General features: G+C 34.6%; 1 protein-coding gene across 6 annotated transcripts in view; it reads left to right on the top strand.

Moving 5' to 3' along the window:
* Braf (B-Raf proto-oncogene, serine/threonine kinase) overlaps nucleotides 1-24,392 on the top strand; it is a 183,032-nt gene that overhangs the window by 106,853 nt on the left and 51,787 nt on the right. For 2 of the 6 annotated variants that reach the window (XM_021263707.2, XM_087206322.1), the window contains 10 exons: nucleotides 1,750-1,898; nucleotides 2,958-3,077; nucleotides 7,416-7,575; nucleotides 12,039-12,074; nucleotides 12,399-12,435; nucleotides 13,806-13,925; nucleotides 16,343-16,479; nucleotides 17,475-17,592; nucleotides 19,727-19,811; nucleotides 20,822-20,998. In XM_021263707.2, coding sequence (XP_021119366.2) covers nucleotides 1,750-1,898; nucleotides 2,958-3,077; nucleotides 7,416-7,575; nucleotides 12,039-12,074; nucleotides 12,399-12,435; nucleotides 13,806-13,925; nucleotides 16,343-16,479; nucleotides 17,475-17,592; nucleotides 19,727-19,811; nucleotides 20,822-20,998 — 1,139 coding nt within the window. The remainder of the gene's footprint in view (nucleotides 1-1,749; nucleotides 1,899-2,957; nucleotides 3,078-7,415; nucleotides 7,576-12,038; nucleotides 12,075-12,398; nucleotides 12,436-13,805; nucleotides 13,926-16,342; nucleotides 16,480-17,474; nucleotides 17,593-19,726; nucleotides 19,812-20,821; nucleotides 20,999-24,392) is intronic. The other 4 variants (XM_004851286.3, XM_004851287.4, XM_004851285.3 and 1 more) reach the window with 3 other exon arrangements.

Below are 24,392 nucleotides of genomic sequence, written 5' to 3'. Positions count from 1 at the left end.
GTTTTTATTGTCTTTTAGGTAATTTTTTCCCCTTATTCTAGTATTCCTGTGCTGATTGTCACACAATTACATATTAGTTTTATCTTTTGTAAATATTTTTACACTTTTTCCCAAATAATATATATCAGTGGTTTAAAAAAGTAATGCAGAGGGCTGGGGATTTAGCTCAGTGGCGCCACACCTGCCTTGCAAGTGCAAGGTCCTGAGTTTGATACCTGGTACAGCAAAAAAAAAAAAAAAAAAAGTAGTACAGAGTGGCTTATAATGAATAATTATCTATGGTACCATCTCTTGCTGGCTTTTAATGCTGATTATAAATTTCATCAGCATTATTTCTAATGATGTGTGTTATGACCAACTTGAGGTAATAAACTCTTCTCTCTTCCATTTTACATTTGTATTTTCATTATATGAAATGAATATGCCTTCAGGTCTGTGAGGAGTTTTCTGTCCAGTATGTTAGAAATTTTTAAAGGTATGGTAACATGTAGTATAGGCATCACTTGCTCTCTCAAATTGTAATTGTGGTTCAGCTGTACATTCAATGCATAGATACTCTTTTAATTAATAAAGACCCTCAGCCTATAGAAATTATTTTCAGGAGAAAAAAAAAGAAATTATTTTCAGATAGTTTTTGGAAGAAGTGAGTGTCATTTCAATTGTTAACCATTATGTTCTTGGATCACACATGAGGGATTCTGATTCTATCACCTATTTTATAATGTATGTTTATATTCTTTCCCTCTTCCCTTCTGTCCTTTCATCCTGCCTTCCCTCCTTTAATCTTCTCCAGAGAAAATTGGTTAATTTTTAGTAGTTTCTGTTTTAAGCTCATTGTGTGATTATTTTTGTATTATTGTCTTTTGTTTGTTTGTTTGTTTTGAGACAGGGTCTTGCTATGCCGTTCAGGCTGGCTTTGAACTCACCATGTAGCCTAGGATGGCCTCAAACTCACGGTGAGGGTGATCCTCTTGCTTCAGCCTCATGATGTATTATTATTTTTAGCTAAAATTTCTTGCTTTGTCAACTTTAGACATCAAGTATTGATCACTGATTTCATTAGGAATCCTCTTATTCTTAGCATTACAGCCCTTCCCTCCCAATTTTTTTTCTTTCTGTGTACATGTTACTGGGGAATGAGCTCAGAGCCTTCACACTAAGCTACATCCTCAGCCTTTTGAAATTATTTTGAGAGAGTGTCTTGCTAAATCATTTAAGTTTCTCAGTCTGGGCTTAAGCTTCCGAGCCTCCTGCCTCAGCCCCCCAGAGTTCTGGGATTATAGGCATGTGCTACCACATCCGGCTTTCTTTTCTTTTTTCAGTCCTTCTGTTGGAGACCTTCATAACTTTAAATAATACAAGTGTACCTTTATTTCTTGTTCCATCAATGCCAGTTAGTATTGTTTATCTCCCCTCTTTGTACAATAATTAAATCATACCCTTCTTTCACCTTCCATTTCCCTGTATTCCCTTCTTTTCTACTTTCATGTTGTCAAGCTTGAAATCAGTTGCTAATCTTTGTCTCTCATCTTGACTTCTGAGTTTTTAATTCAGATGTTGGGATGAGAGATAAAAATGGACAGCCCATCTACTATTTCAAAATCCCTAGTGTTCTTTTTGTATGGTAGTATATGAGTAAAATGATATAAATATATTTAAAATAGTTATTTAAACAAGAGAGTAAACATGTTGATTTCCAAAGAGATTCTTGCACATTTTTGAAAACCTCTTGGATTTTTTGCTTTGCAGGTACGGAAAACTTTTTTCACATTAGCATTTTGTGACTTTTGTCGAAAGCTGCTGTTCCAGGGTTTCCGCTGTCAAACATGTGGTTATAAATTTCACCAGCGCTGTAGTACAGAGGTTCCTCTGATGTGTGTTAATTATGACCAACTTGAGTAAGTAATCCAGAAGAACCTCTTTTATATCTACCATTTTACATTTAAATTTTCATAATCTGAAGCCAGTATGTCCTACAAGTAAATTAAAAGGTTTTCTTTCTAGTAGATGTTACAAAGAATTTTTTAAAATGTGATCAGAGAGTAGCATGTAGCTACAGCCAGCATTTCTCTCTAAATTGTAATTCTGGTCCAGCTGTACATTTAATTTATATTTTAGATTTTCTTTTAATTAATAAAAATGCCTAGTCTATAGAAATAACTTTTGGACAGTTTTTGAGAGGAGATGCATTGTCACTTCAATTATAAATGGATTATTGTATTTTTAGACTGCAGATGAGGATATCTGATTCTGTCTCTATTTTCTTTTTTTTCTGTCTCTATTTTCTAAATTACATATATATTCTTTCTTTTTCTCCCCTCACCTTCAGCCCTCTTCCCTCATTTTATATGAGAGTAAGATATAAAATCTTAGTACTCAGGGCCCGGGGATTTAGCTCAGTAATGTTGCCGCCTGCCTCGCAAGCACAATGTCCCAAGTTCGATCCCTGGTACCAAAAAAAAATCTTAGTACTCAGTTTCTTTATAAAATTTATTTTTGCTTTAAACCAGAGTTTTTCTAAAAGATTAGACTGAATCTGTCATAATCTCTTTTTTTGTCAATGTTGTTGCTGCTACTCTTAAGATCTTTTTATTTTTCCTGATTACTTGAGCAAATAGAATTTAACTTTGTACTTTAAAGCAAATTTTAATGACGTAGTCTAACTTAGCAATACTTTTTTCTTCTAATGCTTTAACCATGAAGCATGATTTTCCCCCTGTAATGTGTAGAAATTTACTGAAGAGAACAATTAGCTTTAGAGTTTGAGCTTGCCTTTGAAAGTAAAATGTAATTGTTTTAATAAGCCTTTATACAAAAATACAACTAATTGAATTTTAACAATTGTTTCTGGAAATGGAATTTGATCCTTTATTTTTCCATTAACTGTGTATTGTCATACTGACGCGGGTTTTACACAAGTTAGGTTTGTTTTGTTTTCTTTTGTTTTTGCCTCACAGTTTGCTGTTTGTCTCCAAGTTCTTTGAACATCACCCAATACCACAGGAGGAGGCCTCCTTAGCAGAGACCACCCTTACATCTGGATCATCCCCTTCTGCACCCCCCTCAGAGTCCATTGGGTATGATTTCACTCCTGTAGAGTAATGTGCTATTTGAAATGCTTTCTTTTCTATCTTTTGGTTAATTTGAGAACCTTTCTAACACTTGAATTATTAAATTAATGATTTTTTTCCCAAATAACTTATTTTATCACATCTTTCAGACATTTACATGTATTTGATACAGAAATGGGATTAAAGTAGCATAGACTCTTTCAGGACCAGTCCTGAAAATAATCAAACAACAGATGATTTTGAGTTGCTACCTTTTGTTTATATTTTATTAGGTAATATTAGATATAGAAATGTATGACTCCCATTCATAAAAGTAGCATGAACATATGAAACAACTGTAAGTAATTTTTTAAACTTTATAAGCTATAGTTTATGGTGGAGTATATTAAACTATGTGATAAGAATATAAATGTTTTCATTTTTATAGGAAATGGGAGAATAGAGAAAAGAGCAGGAAAACTTAATAGAGAAGACGGGATCTGAACTAGACTAGAATCTGAGTGAGCATAGGAAATGAAAGTGTAGCTATAGGAGATGGAAAAGTGGCATAATTAAAGAGCTAGTGAAGAAAGGCTTGTCTGAATTGAGAAGTGCCATGTGTAAAGCCCAGCTACAGAGAATATTAGAATTTGCTTGACACAAGAAGGGAGAAAAAATTAAAGGTTTTCAAGCAGATTACTAGCCTGATGAAAATGGTTTTAAAGAAAGAATCATGTAGCAGTGAACTACAGATGGACTGATAGAGAAAAGTCTTAAGTGAGGAATGGCAACTAGGTAATGAAGGCAGGCAGACAGGTCCTGACCTGGAGTGGTGGCAGTGCAGAGAAGGACAGTTGTTCATAAAGTGCAGAAGAAAAATTAATAGTATTGTCAGTTGTAAAGAATAAAGCAGTGGCTTTACAAGCAAGGCAAAAGCATCATGTATTTCAACTTGAGGGTAGGAAGAAAAGGGATCCACAGTAATGAGTTAAGTGGTATTAGTTTGCTCTGGAGCATTTCTCTTCTTTCTTTTCTTTTTTTGTTTTTGTTTTGTTTTGTTTTTTGAGACAGAGTCTCACCATGTAATTTAGGCTGGCCTTGAACTAAGTAGCCCAGACTGGCCTCAAACTCATGGCGATCCTCCTACCTCAGCCTTCTCAGTGGTGGGATTACAGGCATGTGCCACCACACTTGGCTTCTGGACCATTTCTTACACAGATCTGCTTTTTCCTGGCTGGATTTGAGGCACCATAATATACGTTATGTCTGGATTCTTATGGTTAAAAAATATTTCAGAGATACTTAGTTCAGAAATTCTTACTGTCAGTTTTTACTCTACTTCCTTCCTCTCTTCACAATGTAATTGTATTTCTTTAGGGTTCTACCTAGAGAGATAATAAGTTGACACTTCTCATAGATCTGTAATTTTTGTGAAGTCAGTCATCCTAAAGATCTCATAGGTTAGAAAAGTTAACAGAAGACTTTTGTATTAAATAGTGGGTGTATTTCTCCATTTGGAACAACTAGAAAATGCAACCACTACGTTCTTTTGTCAGGATGTAACGGTTACCTCCTTTGCTACTCATTTTGTCTGCTGGCTCTATCATTAGTTGTGTACAGCTGTGTGTTTTTTAGACAATCAAATAAAAATGTTACTGTGTTTGTTTTGGTTTTGAATTATTCCTTTGGCTATGACATTTTCTCCTGATAAATTCTGTAGACCACAGTCCCTTTCTAATGTTGGATCCTAGTTCTATGAGAGCAGAGTTACAGAACACCATGATGAAATTTTAAAGTTTGCATATCACTGAACAAAAGTAGTCACTTTGCTGCAAAAGTTTTAAATATTCTAGCTTAAAAATGAGATCTAAATTAATGGTAATTTACTAAACAGTGTTAAAGATTTTTAAAATTTTTGATTTTGTATTGATTTAAAGATGCAGCAAGATCCATAAAAATGTATCTTGTGGAGAGAGCCAGTTGGATGACTGCCAAGTTACTTAGTTGCCTTGGTCCAGATAAAGATTTCCCAGTGTGGAAACTCAATTTTATCAGTTCCCAGAAATGATGAGAATTAGTAACTATATAAATTTACATTCAGCAAAATCAAAACAAAGTCAGAATACCAAATAATTGATTTCAGTAAGAAATATACCAGCTATACAAGTCAGATATCTTATATTAGATGGATCAACACCCACTGCTCTTTTGGAAAATGTTGATGGGAAACCATATTATAATCAGGAGAGTGTATTATGCATGGAATTAGGACATGGGTCAGACATTTAATACACCAGGGTCCTGATAATGCGAAGTCTTCTCCAAAATTGTTATACTTGGCTTTACTGCTAAGTAAATTGACAATGTGGACCAAGGCATACCTTCCCCACCAGGTTGTTGGTATTAGCCTCTGGATTTTGTATAATAGGCAGAAATCTCATTTTCAAGTACTGTATATCCATTCTTTTCTTCTGCTACGATAATGAGATTTATCACATTAAATGCAAGTGTTTGATTTTCTTGATTCTGGATCAATCTCTCTTGCATGCGTACTTTCAGTTTGCTGCTTCTGTCATAGTCCTAAGGAGAAACTTACTGCCACTTCTGTCTATATCAGGCCAATTATTATTAATTAGACTGTCCTGTACAGTTCCAGTTCATTCAGGCCTTTTCCAGTTTAAGTCTGATTTAAACTTTACTTTTGCCCTAAAACCTAATAGCAGCCTTGTAAGTAGTTTAGCAGTCAGTGCACTTTCCAAAACATTTTTTTAACCTCACCCAGAATTTCTTAGCAAAGGACATATATTTGACCACCGAAAGCAAGAATAAAGGCAGCTATATCACAATCTAAGAATTTCTCAATAACCAGGAAACATGAAAAGGGTGAAACTTCATGCTAATTTCCCAAAGACGAGTTAACTAAACTAAAATTCTAATTGAGCTGGTATTTAGTATATGATATTTTATTATTTGCATATCATTTCTAAATGGATTCATGTAATTAATATGAATATATACAGTCAAAATTTCTTTCCCTATCTTTAATGTGTTCAGAAAAGTAAAACTATAAACTGATATATAATTCTGATTCTGTTGACATGCTTTATTCAGTGGGTTTTTGTCACTGTTGAACTTTCTTTGCTCTTCAAACCTTTATCCATTCCTTTTCCTATTATATATTCCTGTCATTCCTATCCAAATCCTCACTCCTCACAAATGGCTTTTTATTCACTCAACATTGTCTTTCTGTCCTAATAACCACTAAATAAAGCTGACTTGTTAGAGAGTTTGCAGAAGATGGGGTGGAATGATAACCAATATATAAAAAGATTTTGTGAATGCAGTCATTTATTGGCCCTGATGGAGCTCAGCAAGACAGCCATACCTCACGAACCCAGTGATACTGCCTTGCCACCGCGGGGGTCTTTTCTGAGGAGCATAGACTCCTTGTAGGTGCTTAAAATTTCAGGTTTTCTGTGTTAAATTCACTTTAGAGCCAGTGAGAGAACACAGACTTTGTTACTTTCACCCTGTGACCTACTTTGATGGTTTGATCAAAAAGCAATTTTTTAAAATACTTGCTTTAGTATTTAGTATATGATTTTCTTGTGTCTCTTGTATCAGTACTTGGGCATGATAAAAGTTTCACAATGTGGGCCGGGGATTTAGCTCAGTGGTTTCGCCGCCTGCTGCGCAAGCACAAGGACCCGAGTTCGATCCCCGGTACCAAAAAAAAAGACAAAAAGAATTTCACAATTTGAAAGATTTTGACACTATGAAGGTCATCTTCTGAATTTGGAAATGATCTTTTGATATTGTTCAGAATTTTCATTCAATTCTGATGGTAAAGCAGCTGGTGTATCTTTCAGGTACTGAATGCATGGGTATAGTCTCAAAATACTTACAACTTCTAATATATTCTGTAAAATGTTTATGGTAGTAGCCTCAGATACCAAGAAATGCACAGTTAGAAAAAAGAATAGCTAATTTTATTCAGTCAGTCTCTGCCTAGATCATTTTTGTATATTTTAAAGGATAAGAGCATCTTCAGTTGACTAGACACAGGTCACTTCTAGCCATTTTGTAAGCACAGATTCCCTGGAATTTTCTGGGTAAGAATCAGTGTTCTTATCACTAATAATCCCTGCAAGGCTCTGCTGAGAAAAGCAGCTTTGGCAGGAGTAATGGTAGTATGTTAGTTTATTAAACTTTTGCTTTTTATACAGCCATTACTGCTGGAATTACACTACTCTAAAGATTTTTATATTAAATAAGAAAATCTTCATATCTTCCATTTTTAAACATTATTATCTCTATGTATATAGTTTCTCTGAATCTTACCTTCCAATGACTTGATTTTTCCAGGCCCTCAATTCTCACCAGCCCATCTCCTTCAAAATCCATTCCAATTCCACAGCCTTTCCGACCAGCAGATGAAGATCATCGAAATCAATTTGGGCAGCGAGACCGGTCCTCATCTGCTCCCAATGTGCATATAAACACGATAGAACCTGTCAATATTGATGTAAGTATCCAACACTACTACAACTAAAACAATTAAGGTGTATTTCTTTATTTTTCCACTATTACAGTATAGATCAGAAATAAGTGTCATCTTTCATTCATCATAGTTTTTTGTGTTTTTTTGGTACTGAGGATCAAATTCAGGACCTTGCGCTTGAGAGGCAGGCAGTGGCACCACTGAGCTAAATCCCTGGCCATCATATAGTTATTTTAAATGTTAAGGTTTATATGAATTTCAATTCATTTAAGTAGCTTTTTCCTGGTACCAATTTTCCTTCATTAATAGGTCCTTCAAATACAAAGGAAGAAAGAAGTGGGAAAGGGAAATACAGAAATTAAAAGGTTATGAAATACTAAGAACTCAAAACATATTTTTAGGTTAGATCTGGATCAGTACACCCAAAAGTGTAACCTTCATCGTTACTTTCAAAAGTAACATCTTTTTAAACTATTTTCTTTTTTCTCTGATTGTGACCACTGTTCTCCTGGTCTTTTAGGCTTGAAATTTTTTTTTTTGGTACCAGGGATCAAACTCGGGTCCTTGGGCTTGCAAGGCAGGCAATGGAACCACTGAGCTAAATCCCCAGCCCTTGAAACTTTTGAAGTATCACTTTATATCTTGTTTTTTCTTCCTTCTCATACCCAAACAATTATAACCTTTTCCTTTCCTGTGCATCTCAAACTGTCTTATTTATCACTACCACTATTTAGGCCCATATTTCTTCACTTGAACTACATTTACTACATTACTACATTTACCTTCTAAATGGATTTCTCTACATTTATTTCTATTTCCATTCTTTGTGCTGTTGTCAAGATAATTTTTAGTAACATGTTTATCATCATCCATTCCCTTGTTCCAAAACTTTCAGTGACTTACCATTCATAACAAAATAACCTTTAAACTTTAGCATTTCGTTTATGTTCGGTCACTCATTATTCCACCAAAAAGATTTACTTTTGACTCTGGGCTAGCAGTTAGAAAGTAAGAATAAGGTAGCACATAATCTTTGCCCTCTAGAAAGTCGAAGTTTAGTAGATGGATCAGATATATGAATAAATAATCACAAAAAAATAGAATGGTAGTTTAGAAAAGGGTTAATAAACTGCCTGGATCTAGGAATATATTGCAGTGGGGATAACATTGAAACCAGATTGCAAAAGGTGAATGAGTAAGTATGTTTATACACTAGATAGGGAATTAAGAAGGAAAGCTGTTTGTTACAGAAATAGTGCAAAGGCATGGAAATGCCTTTACATGGATGTAATTGATAGTTGATATTGTAGGAGTTTAGGGTTCAGAAGTTTGGTGAATGATAGAAGATAAAAGTAGCTAAAGTCCAGGCTGAAAAGCTTTATGTATTATTCTAAAGTCTCTAAAGTAGTGGTAGGAGGCCGAGGATTTAGCTCAGTGGTTCCGCCGCCTGCTTCACAAGCGAAAGATCCCAAGTTCAATCCCAGGTACAAAAATAAATAAATAAAGTAGTGGTAGGGGCGTCTAAAACACTTGAGTATGAGAGGTCAGCTCTGTATTTTAGAAAAATCTTTGGTAGTAGTATGGAGGCTAGGTCAAATGGGTACCACATCTAAAGGCATTTAGCTATGTGACTTTTGCAGTATTACAGATAATAGGCAATAAAGGTTTAAACTTTAGTAGTAGCATTGGTGGTGAAAGAGAATTAGTAAGTTTGAGGGAGGAGACAATAAATTAGTGAATTAGTAGTAACTCTTAGGAATATTAAAAGCGGCTACTATTTTTAAGTGCTTATTGTGTAGCAGATACTATGTATGCTGAGTGCTGTAACAGTTTCTTGTCTTGAGTCTTAACTCATGAGTTAAGTACTATTGTTTTTGCTTTACTGTTATGAAAATTAGATATACAGAGGTTAAGAAATGTACCCCAGACCACACAGCTGATAAATGATTAACATGGACTTCAGTGATTTGGACAGAAATTTTTTTTTCTTTTTTGGTACTGGGGAATGAACTTGGGACCTTGCGCTTTTGAGGCAGGCGCCAGAACCACTGAACTAAATCCCTGCCCCCGACTTCAATGATTTGAACCTGGCCCTCCTTTCTTTTGGTTACCCATGCTGTGCAGTGGTAGGGAGAAATGATGGAGGAGGAGTAGACCTTGATCCCCAGGTTTCTGGTTCATAGATACCTGGCTTGTAGACCTGAACAGGATTTATTTAAACAAAAATGCTAAACTTTTACTTTGAAAACATTGACTATAAGATATCTGTGGGACTTTGAGGTTTAAAAGTCCAAAAGGAGTTGAACATAAGGACCTGAAATGAGAGATACAGATTTAGAAGCAAATTAGCATATTTGTATAGTTAAAACCATTGATGTAAATGATATTATTCAATAAATGTAAATAGAGTGAGCCGGAGATTTAGCCCAGTGGTGTCACCGCCTGCCTCGAAAGTGCAAGGTCCTGAATTTGATTCCCGGTATCAAAAAACAAAAAGAATTAGTAAATTGAGTAAAAAATGTAAAATGTAAAAAGAAGCCAGAAAGTGCAACAGTTGAGGTTTAGGCAGAGATTGTTGTTCTCCGTCATCTTATGGGCTCTTCTTTCTAAGTCTAGCTCCAGATAACAAAGACAAGATAGTGTTGCGGAGATCAAAGGGAATAAAAAGGGCTTCAGGAAAGCTATAGTATTGATGTCACATCATTAAGACTGAAATGACTATTGGTTCTGGCAATTAAAATGTCATTTTGGGTCTCGCGGAATAGCTCCCATGATAGAGTGCTTACCTAAATGCCTAAGTCCCTGGGTTCTACCTCCAACACCACCAGAAAAAGACGGGGGAGAGGGAGGACTGTTTTGGGGAAGAGGAAAGCAGGCAAGGAAATAGGATAGAACCTTTGCTGTAAAGGAATGACAGGAGAGCCATAGCTAAGGAGCAGTTTTTAATGTAAGAGACTTCAGGATATTTGTAATTAGAGAGAAAGAAGCCAGTGAAGAGAGGTTGAAGATAACAAAATGGAGAATAATTGATGACATAAAGTTCCGTGGACTTGGAAATGTTGTCCCACTGAGGATACGGGAGATTAACAGATGGACGTAGCTCTTTTCATACTGTATGATGTTGGGCAGAGTACTTACCCCTGAAGCTGGTGATGTCTGCTTCCTGTAATGCTTTGAAACCCTTTTTATGCCTGCTCCATTACAGCTAATAAATTATACCTAATACTACTGTTTAAATATTTGTAGATAGGCAGGATTGAAAGTTCTTTAAAGTTTGTTACCTCTATCATGCTAAATAGAAGGGATGTAAGAGAAAATACAAGAAGGTGGGGAAAAGTTTGAAATGCTAGGCTATCCTGTTTAACCTAGAACAAGTAGAAAGATTATCAAGGTGCTTTAAAAACACATTTGAAATTAAAATGTAAGTTCAGATTGGCACCAGCAGTATCTTGTAATAGTAGAGAAAAGCAAATTTGCTTAATCCACAGTTGTTGTGAGTTTCAGATCTGGAATAGCAAAAAGAAAATAGATATGACCTTTCTCTTCTGGATCATTTGCATTTCTACATGCCTATCCGTTCCTCAAACCTCAGTTCACAGACATTTCTTTGACATGCTTCATCAGTGACCAAATTCTATAGTTTATTATAGGTAGCACTAAAAAATCTTATCACCAGTACCTCTTAGCAGTAACTCCACAACAAACTGATACCTTTTATTATAGTCTTAATATTTTCATGTTTATATCTCACTTCAATGAGATTGTGGATTATACTTTTTTTTTAATGAAATTGAAAACTCGAAATCACAGAAGGGTAGTGAGACCACCAGAATTTTATATTTACTGATAACCAACCATGCAACCACTAGCACCTACCACTTTGAAGTTATATGAGTATTTGTTGATGCTGTAAAACACGTAGAAGGCCTTATGTAATACATTGAACATGATAGAAATATACCTGTAAAGAATATACTCTTCATTTAGCCAGTAAGCTAAAAGCTGCCTGTTTGCAAAGAGCCTAAAGACATTTGGGGCCATTCAATCCTGCACATTCAAGTTAAGTAAACAAATCAATCCAAGTTCTGCCTATCCAAGTCCAAATTGCATTGGCAGGAGAGACTCCTCCACTACCAACATTGTTGTAAAAAGCTATATTGTAATAAGAAAGACATTTTAAGAAGTCCTTATTTGAGTTGTTTTGACTAGTGTGTCCTTGTACATTCATATTTTTGTGATGGCATTCAGTGTACTTTTAAATTTTGTATTTTTTTATTCTATTGTAAACATGTTTCATGATTTAGCTTTCAGAATTGTTTTGGTAACTGCATAATACTTCATTAAATTGATATACCATGACTTAACCATATTATGTCAAAAAGCCTGTAATAGAAAAATAATCATTTCTGATTTTTTAGTATGATAAATAATGTTGCACTAAACATCTTTGTGCATATCATTTCTTTTCTTCTGAATTATTTCCTTAGGAAAAATTCCCAGAAGTGGAATTACAGGATCAAAGGGTATGAACATTTTTATGGCTCTTAATATGTGCCAGTAGAATTTTCTTTAAGGATTGCTGAAGCCATTGGTTTTGAATGGCCTGAAATGGATTTCATTTGATCAGGACCATTGACTGATCCTTTCAGAATAGGGTTAGGTTGCCAACTACTTCAAAATTTAGTTTTTGTCATGTACACTACTTAATTTCATATTCTTTGTTTTGTGAAGAAATGCTAAGACAGGTGTTTTGAAGTACCCTTTCTGTTAATGTATAGTGGAAAATTCAGTGTTGTCTCTTTCTTACTGTATGCGATGAATAAATATGCTTTACCATTTATTTGTAGGATTTGATTAGAGACCAAGGGTTTCGTAGCGATGGAGGTAAGTAATGATTTCAGTTTTTATTAATAAAAAAACTCGGAAAAATGCAATTGCTTTGCTGCTTGTCTCTTTTATACTTGCTTCTTTCATGAAACAGACACAGAGAAAAATGTGTAGAGAAAATCTAAATTTTTTTATAATATTACTTGTTGCTAATAAAATGTTAACTAATTCATGAGTACAGAAAATGAGGGAAATGAAAGTCTTAAGTATATGATTTACAATTTTAAAATATTGTACCAAGGAAAGATTCTTAAATATTTTACTCACTTTATTTCTACCGTCTCCAGAGCTGGAGTTCTTAAGTTTGCATTGGAGTCTTCCACTGATACTTAAAGATTGAGCTTAGAATCAGATAAAATTATTTTTATGAAATCATTCTTGAGGGGGTGTCCATTGGATTGCCTGCCACAACTTCTCAGTTTGTCAGACTTTATTAACCACTTCCCTTCAACATTCTGGAAGTGTATGAAATGTGCGTTTTATAGAATGAACTCATAATAGAAAAACTCAGTTGTCCTCTTGTTTAGTAAATAAAATGAGCAAATGAGACATTGAATTGAAATTTCTTACAGAATTCTAATTTATTATTCACTCTAGCAAAGACAAACTACTTATGAAAACATTTTTTTGTAAGAATTTACCCTACCTGTATAATTGTTTTCTAAGAGATCATATTTGACACTATCTTGGCATCTTCTTGAAGGAGGTCTTTCCACACTTCCCTCCTCAACTGGCTTCTGCCCAATAAGGAAGACCTGTAATAAAACTATGTGTTAACACTTAGAGCTGGTCTCCACTGTGGCCTTCTGTATATTCAGAATATCCAAATCCAGATTTCCAAGATACTTATTTTGAGTAAACCTTATATAACCTTCTTTTGTTATATTCCTGTAAAACTGTGATGCTACCAAAATTACTAAGCCTGCATTATATACTCTGGACTTAGTATTAACTACTGTAGTGTGTAGTTATACAAAGGGTTTTTTCTGTTCGTTATTCTGTGAACCCACCAATTACTGTTGCTGCCAGTTTGATTTTTGTATGTCTTTATAGCTGTGGCTCTTTGATAATTTTGCCCAGTACATCCAGCATTTAAATGTTGCCATCATGTTAGCGTCATAGAGTTAACTTTGTCATAAACACAGCCTGCTTAGTAACTAAAATCAAGTGGCACTTTTGTCCTTTTTATGAGTCACTTTATAAAATATCACTCGGATTTTATGAAAATTAGCAGTTTTTTTTAAATGATCAGAATTATTTTGTGAAGCGGGCTTCAGTTCATCTTATTTATTCCCCATGACTTCTTTCATTTCTTCTGTGTGTCTGTCTTCCTGTGTTTGCCTGCCCCTCTCTTTCTCTTCTAACAGCCCCCTTGAACCAGCTGATGCGCTGTCTTCGGAAATACCAATCCCGGACTCCCAGTCCCCTCCTACATTCTGTCCCCAGTGAAATAGTGTTTGATTTTGAGCCTGGCCCAGTGTTCAGAGGTAGTTGGGCTCTTCTTTCTTGTTTTCACCCAAAGCAAACTAAATATAAACTACAGATGCTGTTTGTGCCTCACCCTCACAGCGTGTGTTTGTAAGTGTGAGAGTTTTCTGTACTAAATTGCTGCTTGGCCTGGCTGGAATGCTCTGAATGTGCTTCTCACACATACTCACTACTGCAAGCTTTCTTTTGCTGTCTGTCATAAATTTTTTAAAGCAAGAAAGTTCTGAGCTAAGATTTCCATGTTGTTTTTTTGTTATTCTTGATCTTCTTAACCTCAGTGGGTGGGAATAAATAAGCTGTGGGAGGAGAGTCTGCAATCAGGATTCTGTTGGTTTTATCCATTTAAGTGATGATGTTGATTACTTAATGTTTGTTAGCAGTTTTTTGTAATTTTTAAGCAAATAAAAAATTTAAATGGAAACCCCTATTACAATATTTTTAGTAGACTTTTGGCTTTTTTTTTTTTTTTTAAGATTCTTTATCAGCAAAGTTTTTTTATTTGTTTGACTTGTTGGTTAGCTTTTTCCCTGATATGAGATGTGTATATTTTATATAAAAAATAGGAAGTTGCTTAAAAATGTATAATATATTTTAGCTATTTCAGGATATTTCAGAAATTTTGAGGATTTATAATTTCAGTTATGCCCAAAGACAAGGGAAAAGTTATCAATATAATTTTACTCTCCCATTTTATTTTCCTGTACTTTAATTAGAAGTTAAACTGATTTTTAAAATTTTGATGTGAAATTGGGACAGATGTCTTGGTATAAATTCTTTAAAGCATTGTATTTACTAACTCTTGCTGCTAATTAGTGACTGATACTTACTCTGAGTATAGGAATGATGTTTTAGATTTTGGCTTTCTCATCCCAGCTGTGTCTCAGAAAATCCATAGAATGGGATGGAAGTCAATCAGTACTAATATAATTCAACTTAGTAGTATAGTATATTACTGAGTAGATCTTAACTGGGAAGCCCAGATAAGCAGGTAAGGCTTTATAATGTTGAAAATTATCAGTGGCATGTAGAAAATAGATTGTATTCTAGTTAAAAGGCATTTCAGATACCATTTTCTATATATGAGATCATGGAAATTTCACATGATAGTTTAGTATGATGTAATGATAAAACTTCTACTCAGATTTAACATTTAAATATTATCTTTGGTATCCTTGTTCCGTAAAAGATCATGGCTTTCTACATGCACACACATAGTAGTAATCCTCTTTCTTTTTTTGTTTAAAGTTTCTTGATGTTCTGTGTATGAAAATATTACCTGGAAATCTCAGTCTCACTCAGCTATACTCAGGCTCCACTAAGAGTTTATCCATGAGCCCCTCCAAACCAAGTGCCACTGTATGTAACCAAGTGCAACTGTATGTAAGCTTAGAATGTTTGCCAGAGTTAACATTTAGAAATGTACCCACCAGAAAATTTGCAATTCTGCCAACTGAGTCCACTTCCAAAGAGTACCCCTCAGGCTCACTTGGCTGATAAAATAATGCAATTTGTAGTAACTTGGCTTTGAGGCTGTAGGACTTTGCTCACTTTCCAAGGGCAAAGATTTGGGGGGGGGGGGGTAGGGGTACCGGGGATCGAACTCAGGACCTTCCACTTGTGAGGCAGGTGGTGGAACCACTGAGCTAAATCCCCAGCCCCGCAAAGGCAAAGATTTTTAAGAAAATCTCAAAAAGCCTACTTGACTTTGCTTACATTTACTTTGATGTCCAGGTAACAAATAATCTATGTATGCTCAGTAGAAAAATCCTCCAGGAACTACTGACCACTAATCTTTTAAATAGCAGAGCTTATACTTTGGGATTGTATTTAAAGTAGTTGCTAATGTGAAAGAGCCAGATATTTTCAACATTAAGGCCATTATTAGAAGTTATTCATTTTGGGTTTTCCATCTTTTAAAATATTGATTGGCTACTGAAGTAAATAAAATAATTAAAAGCTTATTTATTATGCAGGCTTTTAATTGGTCTTGCTTTTTTATTTTTTAATGACAGAAACAGAAACTTGGAAGTATTCTTTAGTAGTTGTCAATTGTTTTCAATTTTTTTACTATACTTTGCACCAGTAAACAAAGTATGTTTCTATCATTAGAGGTCATTAGATGGACTAGAAAATTCAATATAGTTCTAATCACAAATAAGGCCTTTTTTTGTGTGTGTCCTGTTCTTTCCCAAGTATCAGTGGTTTTTGGTTTTTTTCCTGTACCGGGGATAGAACTAAAGACCTTGCACTTGCAAGGCAGGCATGGTGCCACTGAACTAAATACCCAGCCAAAGATCAGTGTTTGAACATGCACTTATTTTAAAAATAAGTCTGAATCTCCCTCACCTTCTACCCTCTAATAAATAAGTATGCTTGCCCCTCTTTAGTGGATACATTTTCCCTTTCTCTAATTTAGGATCAACCACAGGTTTGTCTGCCACCCCACCTGCCTCATTACCTGGCTCACTCACTAATGTGAAAGCCTTACAGAAATCTCCAGGACCTCAGCGAGAAAGGAAGTCGTCTTCATCCTCAGAAGACAGAAATCGAATGGTAAAAATATTTGATATCTTTTTTCCTTCTAAGTTTTTTCTTTCTAGAAATCATAGTCAAAAGTACTGTCACCTTTTAGATATATTGTGTCTGTATGTGATGTGAAATTCTCATAATCAAATCATTTTAAGAGGTGACAACAATTTGCTTAAAGCATAATTCCCACAAGACTCATTTTTGTTCTCAGCTCTAATCTAATTTAGTGAAAGACAGTTTTGGAAGAGTAACAATTGTGTCCTGGTTCTAAAATAAGGAAAAAGAGAGTGAACAAGTATTTAGAAACCATAATCTGTCTAAAGGCTGGTCCAAAATTCAAATATCTACCAATGACATTCTTCTCTATTTGAAAAATTAACTTTCGGCTACCTATTTGATAGCTAGTAGTAGATTCTTTACCAAAGTATAACTGCATGTGCTGATTTTTTTTTTTTTGAGAGACCCAGTGAGATAATCTATATAAGAAAATTTACCACTGACTGGAAAAGGGTATCTGGAGAAGCAGTCAGCCATTACCACAATATGTTGACTTAAATTTTGAGGAATTCTGAGCTAAAACCAGTCACAAATATATGCTCCTGATACTCTTCCAAATGTAAAAAGCTATTTATTTTATTGACTTTAGTAATATGCGTTTCTGTATATACTCATTAAATAATATCTATTTTTAATAAATTTTCATTCTAATACTGACTTGTCATAAATTTAAATTTTGTATTTTTATACATACCTTTATTATGCCTTTAGAATGTGCTTTTTTGGAGGCTGGGGATTTAGCTCAATGGTTCTACTGCCTGTCTTGCAAGCCGAAGGACGCGAGTTCAATTCCTGGTATCAAAAAAAAGAATGTGCTTTTTTTAAAAAAAAGAAACCTGTTCTCTTCCTGACTGATATACCTTTCAGGCATAGGTTAATGTACTCAGTATGAAAGAAAGATAAAGGTTTTCTTTCTTTGTTTGGCTTGGCTTGACTTCAACTTTTGAACTATTTTTATCAAGAAAACACTTGGAAGACGGGATTCAAGTGATGATTGGGAGATTCCTGATGGGCAGATTACAGTGGGACAAAGAATTGGATCTGGGTCCTTTGGAACAGTCTACAAGGGAAAGTGGCATGGTATGTATGTAATGTGACATTGTCACAAGCCATAATGGTATCAGTCAAAGAAAGTACTTACTCTTTGCATGATTAAACTTCATCACTTGGAGTCTTGCAATATTTTCTATTACGGGAACTAGAAACTGGGTTCACAGCAACTAGGACTCCTATCATTATTTTACAGAAATAATTTTTAAAGATGAAGATCTTTCAGGTTATATAGTCCTCAAAATGATTTCTTTTTTCTTGTAGAAGTCTTTCTGATGATAATCACAAGTGAGCATATTAGAAGTGTACTTAACAAAGGCAGAACTGTATGTGGTCAGCAAACATACAAAAATTGTTCAGCCTTACTAGTCATCAAAGAATGCCAAATTCAACAAATAGAAATCATCATTTGTCTCTCAAATGGAAAAATATTTTTTTAATTGATCATATTTAGAATTGAGAATATCATGCTGTGGTAGGACAATAAATTGCTGCAAACTTTCTGGAAGACAGTTGACACTGTGTATCAAGGACACACTCTGTGTCCAACAGTTCCATTTGTAGGACATTATCCTGAGGAAATTGGACAGGAATGAACAGATGTATATGAAAGAATAGTCCTCAGAAATTTACTAGTAAAAAAAATTAAAAAAATAAAAAAAGAAATGTACTAGTGAAAAATGAAAGCAAGTAAGAGCCTGTTCATAGAGGATTTGATAAATAAGTTGATACCTGTATATATGATTTTAAATAATATAACAGATCTGCATTTATTAGTATGGGAGGGTATCTTTAGTATATTAAATTATATAAACCAGCATGTATAAAACTCCACATTATTGAGCTACGTAGAAATATGTAACATAATGTAAAAAAAATTGCTATGAGAATTTTAGTATATATCACTTTGAGTTATTCTTTCAACATATTCATAGGTATTCACATTGAGTACATATACAAGTCTAGTAGATACATAACAGAATAATTGTCATTTTTTTAATAATTGTCATTTTTGAGTGACATGATAATGGGAATTTTTTTCTTAATTCATTCAAAATATTTTTAAACATTTAAGTGATATGCAAATTATAGCACAGCCAATAGAATTAACACTATTTTAATAATTAGGAAAAGTCAAAGACATACATAGAAAAGTATAATATACATATTAAAAAGTACATATAAATGTACAAGTACCTAAAATTTCACAAAGTAAATACAACTATGATTAACAAACAGAACATTACTGGCATTCTAGAAGCTAAACCCGTATGCCAGTGTGAACTCTTTTTTTGGTCTGGCCCCTCTCTTTCAACATTTGTGTTTAAGATTCATTCGTATTGTTGGCTATAGTTGTAACTCATTCATTCTATATACTGTTCCATTGTGTTAACTATAACCTGATTTCTTCATCCATCTACCATAACATAAGCATTGGGTAGTCTCCAGTTTAGGGCTATTGTAAGTGATGCTTCTATAAATCTTTTCGGTATGTGTCTTTCAGGGAACACATGTGTCTGTTTTTGCTGGGTGTGTACCTAGGAGAAAAATGTGGGGCCACACAATTTGAGTATGTCCAGTTTAACAGATACTGCCAACAGTGTTACAAAGTGATTGTACCAGTTTACACATCTACTGTCAGTGTGTAAGAGTTTAGATGTTTGATATAAAGTCATTCTTTAAATTATACTTATAATTAATCATTGTCCTAATCAAAAACATCATGAGTAATTCATAGATTTGAAGAAAAAATGTTAACTACTTTGGTAAAGAAGTCTGCAGTTTTCTGTTTTAGACTAAACACCATTGGAGGACCTGTTATCTTTAGTTTCAACATTCAACTAATAAATGTATCTCATTTAATATTATTAAATAATTGGGAAAATATTCTGGGTTCTTAATAGGTTAAACTAAATTTCCAGGGGAAAAATAAAGTTGGTTATTTTTTGGTTTGGTATTTTGAAATATTAGCATAGGAATATTATTGTTACTTTAGTTTTTATCCTTAGAACATTAATGCAATTTTGATAGTTAAGGTGTAATTTATTTGTAGTTTAATAATGGTAAGGATTTAGGGCTGCAGTGATTAATAAAAACAAAGAATGATTCATAGTTTTAAATTTAGGAAGTTGGAATGACATCTGGAATGACACTTACCTTTTAGGTGATGTGGCAGTGAAAATGTTGAATGTGACAGCACCCACACCTCAACAGTTACAGGCCTTCAAAAATGAAGTAGGAGTACTCAGGTAAGCGCATGCAAGTTACTATTTTCCAGAGGAGGACATTACTAACATTAGTTTCTGGCTGGGTGTGGTGGTACGTGCCTGTAATCCCAGCACTCAGGAGCGTGAGGCAGGAGAATTGCCAAAAGTTCAAGGCCAACCTGAGCTACACAGTGAATTCAAGGCCAGCCTGAACTATATAGTGAGACCCTGTCATTATTAGCTTTACAAATTTACTCAAAATGATTAAGTATAGAGAAAATGTTATAATTATATTTTGTTTTTAACCATATTCTTTTAAGTGGTATGTAATATTATATGGTACAGCTAATAGAAGACTTAATCCTAGACTGAATTAACAGAATTACAGTATTCTGGACATGTAAAATAATAGTTATTGTGGAAACAATACCCTCAAAATTGTAAATGTATCAGTGCACATTTAGAGATTCTATATAGTCATGGGCCCTAGGACTTGAGGAACATTGACAAATGAGAGTAAGTCCTAGGTAGGACAGTTTACATGGGGAGGATCCTAGAGCTATAATTTAGGACGAAAATAGTGAACAAAACTGAGGACATTTAATCCAGAGAAGACAGTCATATTCAAGAAGGTACAAAGTTACACTATTTTATTTCAGAGAGCAAAACAGGGAAGCCAGTTGAGGTTGGAGGAAAATGATTTTGTTTCCACAGAAGAAAAATTTCTAATACTAGAACCACCACCACTTAAGCAAAGAAGTGAGGGACAGCTCCATTCTCAAGTGATGAGCTTCCCATCATTGAAGGTATTTAAATAACCTCTACCTTCCTGCTAGGTAAATTTAAAGAAAGATACTTATGAATAGGGGAGGTGGTTAGAGTAGATAATTCCAGGTCTCTTCTAAATTTATCCTTCTGTTGCTTTATCAAATTCTTCTTAATACCTTTTTCTGCCAACATCTTTCTAAAATGTGGATTGTTTTGTCTCTCTTTTTAAAGAATTGCTAAAGTTTATTGACATTTATTATTTACTGTCACTTTTTTTTGTACAGGAAAACACGACATGTGAATATCCTACTCTTCATGGGCTATTCTACAAAGCCACAGCTAGCTATTGTTACCCAGTGGTGTGAGGGCTCCAGCTTATACCACCATCTCCACATCATCGAGACCAAATTTGAGATGATCAAACTTATAGATATTGCAAGGCAGACTGCACAGGGGATGGAGTAAGTTCCATTCTGTCAAATCTCTTGTAAAGTACTTTTGAAGACCAGTGAGGATATTTTAAAGGCCTCAGTTGATACTCCTTTTAGATTGCATTTTAAAATTACTGTTCAGCAGTATAAGGTCACTAATAGGTAGCAATATGGTTATAAAATATACAATAATCTTTCTCTAATACAGTCATCAAAACATACATAGTGTATCAAATATTTAATAAATGTACAACTGCAAATTTATGTTTAGCACTCAGTGACTTAACTAAGAAGTAGAGGTTCAGAAAAACAAAAATAGCACCCCCATACATTAAGAAGTAGTTAATAGTTGTTAGGTTTGTTTTGTTTCACAGTGCTGGGTATCAAACACATCCTGGTCACTTTTTAATAAGTGATTGTTATTTATTTTCAGTCTTTTTCCCTAGATGCTCATATTTTCTATTGCAAAACAGTCAGTAAAGTGAAAGTGAAAATATGAGTTCTTATCCTTTTTAAGGATTTCAAGTTGAGTTGTTTATATCTATTGAATTTCACTGTATAATTTTTTTTTGGCTATATAATTTAAAAGATATTGGGGCAACTCACTTTCCGGTCCCCCTTCTGTTTCCCTTAGACATAAGCTGTCTTTCTCTCAATAAATTTTTCCTACTATCAAAAAAAAAAAGATACAGTTACTATATAAGATTTACATACATAAAAATAGAGAGCTGGCTTGAAAGATAAATTTTGCATATCACTCCTAAGTGCAAATAAATAGGTAAATCAAAAGGTAAAATTAAATTTTGAAAGCACTTTGATGAAAAGCAAACTCAGTAAAATATAAGTTTGAAAGCTCTATAAATAGTTTTAAAATGTGTATCTTAAGCCATGTGCAGTAGCACATCCTTGAAATCATAGCGTTCTGAGTCTGACACAGGAAGACTGAAACATTGAGTCCAGCCTGGGCAACTTAGCAACTTAGCAAGATGCTGTCTCAAAATAAAAAAGGGTTAGGGATGTAGCTCAATGCAAAGGCCCTAGGTTCAATCCCTAGTTCCAAAAAAAAAAAAAAAGATTCATTGATTATTATGTCATTTAATTTTATAATGTTATGAAGTAGATATTTTTATTTTCTTTTCACAGATAAGTAACACTGAGGCTTTTAAGTGACTTAAAACCACATGTTTAGGGCCGGGGATTTAGCTCAGTGGTTTCACTGCCTGCTGCGCAAGCGCAAGGACCCAAGTTCGATCCCCAGTACCAAAAAAAAAAAAATGACATATTTAACAAGTAGCAGCAAAGTTTCTGATTCCAGTATCCTTTCCCCATAGCCACTTTCACATTGTGAAATTGGAGTAAAAGGTGTATGTATAGTAACAACTCTGACTCAGGATCATTGATAGCAAATAAGTGTAGAGCCAGGACTCAGATCCAGCTCTTGTTCTTCAATCTTGCCCCTGTACTACCTTCTCCGACTCAAAAATAGGTACTGCATCTATAATTGATATTGTTTAAGGCCTATGTTCAGCCACAATGCTTATTGCAGTAAATTATTACCTTATTCAGTAATATTTCCACTTACTTACTGGACTTAAATCTCAGACTTTCAAATAAGTTAGAATCTGAATCTGTTCATATTTAAAAGATTATATTAAAACCTTGCAGGGCCAGGGATTTAGCTCAGTGGTTCTTTCACTTGCCTTGCAAGCACAAGGACCCAAGTTCGATCCCTGGTACCAAAAAAAAAAAACAAAATCTTGTGAAGAGTAAACAGTGGTAAAAACAGCACCCATTCAGAGAAGCAAAACTTCATTTCTCTGTTCTACGCAATCTCTGCTGTTTCTTCAGCAAGGCAAGTGTGCTCCCTACTCACACATCCAGGCTTGTTCCTTTCTGTTTGGGGGATACTTATGCTATGATATCCTTATTTCTCTTTACACATGTCCCTCTTTCTTTTTTTTTTTTTTTGGTACCGGGAATTGAACTTGGGACCTTCCACTTGCAAGGCAGGCGGCGGAACCACTGAGCTAAATCCCCAGCTCCCCCTTTCTTTTAAGAGAAGTCTTCTCTAATCACTTTGTGTAATAAGCCCCCATCGCACTGTGTCCCTTTCTATACTTCAGACTTCTTTTCATTACCCACTCTGACTATTGCCATCTTCTCCACTAAAATGCAAGTTGATTGAGAGTAGAGGCTTTGTTTTGTTCATTGTTTTTATGATTAATGCCTGCAGTCAGACCTGTCCTGACGTAGGTACTCAGTACAGATCTTTGAAATGAAAAAGATGCACAACTACACAAAACTCCATATTACTGATGGGATTACCTTCCAGAGCAGAGAAAAGCTGGATCTTTCACATATCAACACTGAGAGATGTCAAGGGAAGGAATAATAGACAAAGAAAATAACAGGAGAAAAGAGCTTGTGGTAAAAACAGAGGCAGTAAAGAATAGTTGAGTTGTTTTTAGAAACAGTGGTGGGGCAGTGAAGAGCTAGGATTGATTAAGAGGGAACAGCAGAAAAAAGGGCTTAGTGAATGGACTGGCTCTGTAGTCCAGGGAATCACCAGGCAAGAGGTAATACAGTTCAGGATCATCATTGTCAACTTTATAGTCTGTCTACTCCAGAATTTTCACTATGTAATGAGTATACCTGATTATTTATATGTGTCCATCATTTCACCAGGCTTGTCCTAGATTTTAGTAGCAAAAAAAGTATTAATTGGGCCGGGGATTTAGCTCAGTGGTTCCGGCACTTGCTTCACAAGCGCAAGGTCCCAAGTTCGATCTCTGGTACCAGAAAGAAAAAAGTATTAATTATAAGTTTTATACTCTAGCGGAGTTTACTTTTTATTACCATTTAAAGTTAACCACAGAATATATAGTTCCTTTTCCCATTTTTTTTTTTTTGTTCCTTCTCACACAGTGATGTATACATCTAATCAAATCCATTGACAAATCTCAGTTTCTGAAGGTTTGGCAGAGTGAAAATCCTCTTACCAAAATGGCTATTTGGGGAGGGCGGGGATATAGCTCAGTGGTTCTGCCATCTGCCTCGTAAGCACAAGGTCCTGAGTTCGATCCCCCGTACCAAAAAAAAAAAAAAGGCTATGTGGGTTTGGGTTATAATGAAATATTTTTGCTCTGTCCTGAAATTCTACTGAACCTATAGTAAAGGGATTTTTTTTTTAGTGGAGTGAATATATAAGGATGAGGGTATCACAAAGGAAAAAGAAAATAGTAAATTTTAAAAGCTGGAGTATTTGGGAGGCTGTGGCAGAAGGAGGATCACTGTGACTTTGAGGCCAACCTGAATGATATAACAAGGCCTTGTCAAATAAATAAATAAATAAATAAATAAATGCTGGAAAGCAGATGAAGTGCTAATGGGCTTATTTCACTCAAAACAGCTAAATCATCATTGG

The sequence above is a fragment of the Heterocephalus glaber genome, unplaced genomic scaffold (genome assembly GCF_053883595.1).
Source record: "Heterocephalus glaber isolate CG9 unplaced genomic scaffold, H.glaber_assembly_v1.0 deba00000621, whole genome shotgun sequence".
Taxonomy (NCBI): Eukaryota; Metazoa; Chordata; class Mammalia; order Rodentia; family Bathyergidae; genus Heterocephalus; species Heterocephalus glaber.
Note: the sequence above shows the minus strand (reverse complement) of the source record. Positions and strands in the feature narration are given on the sequence as shown.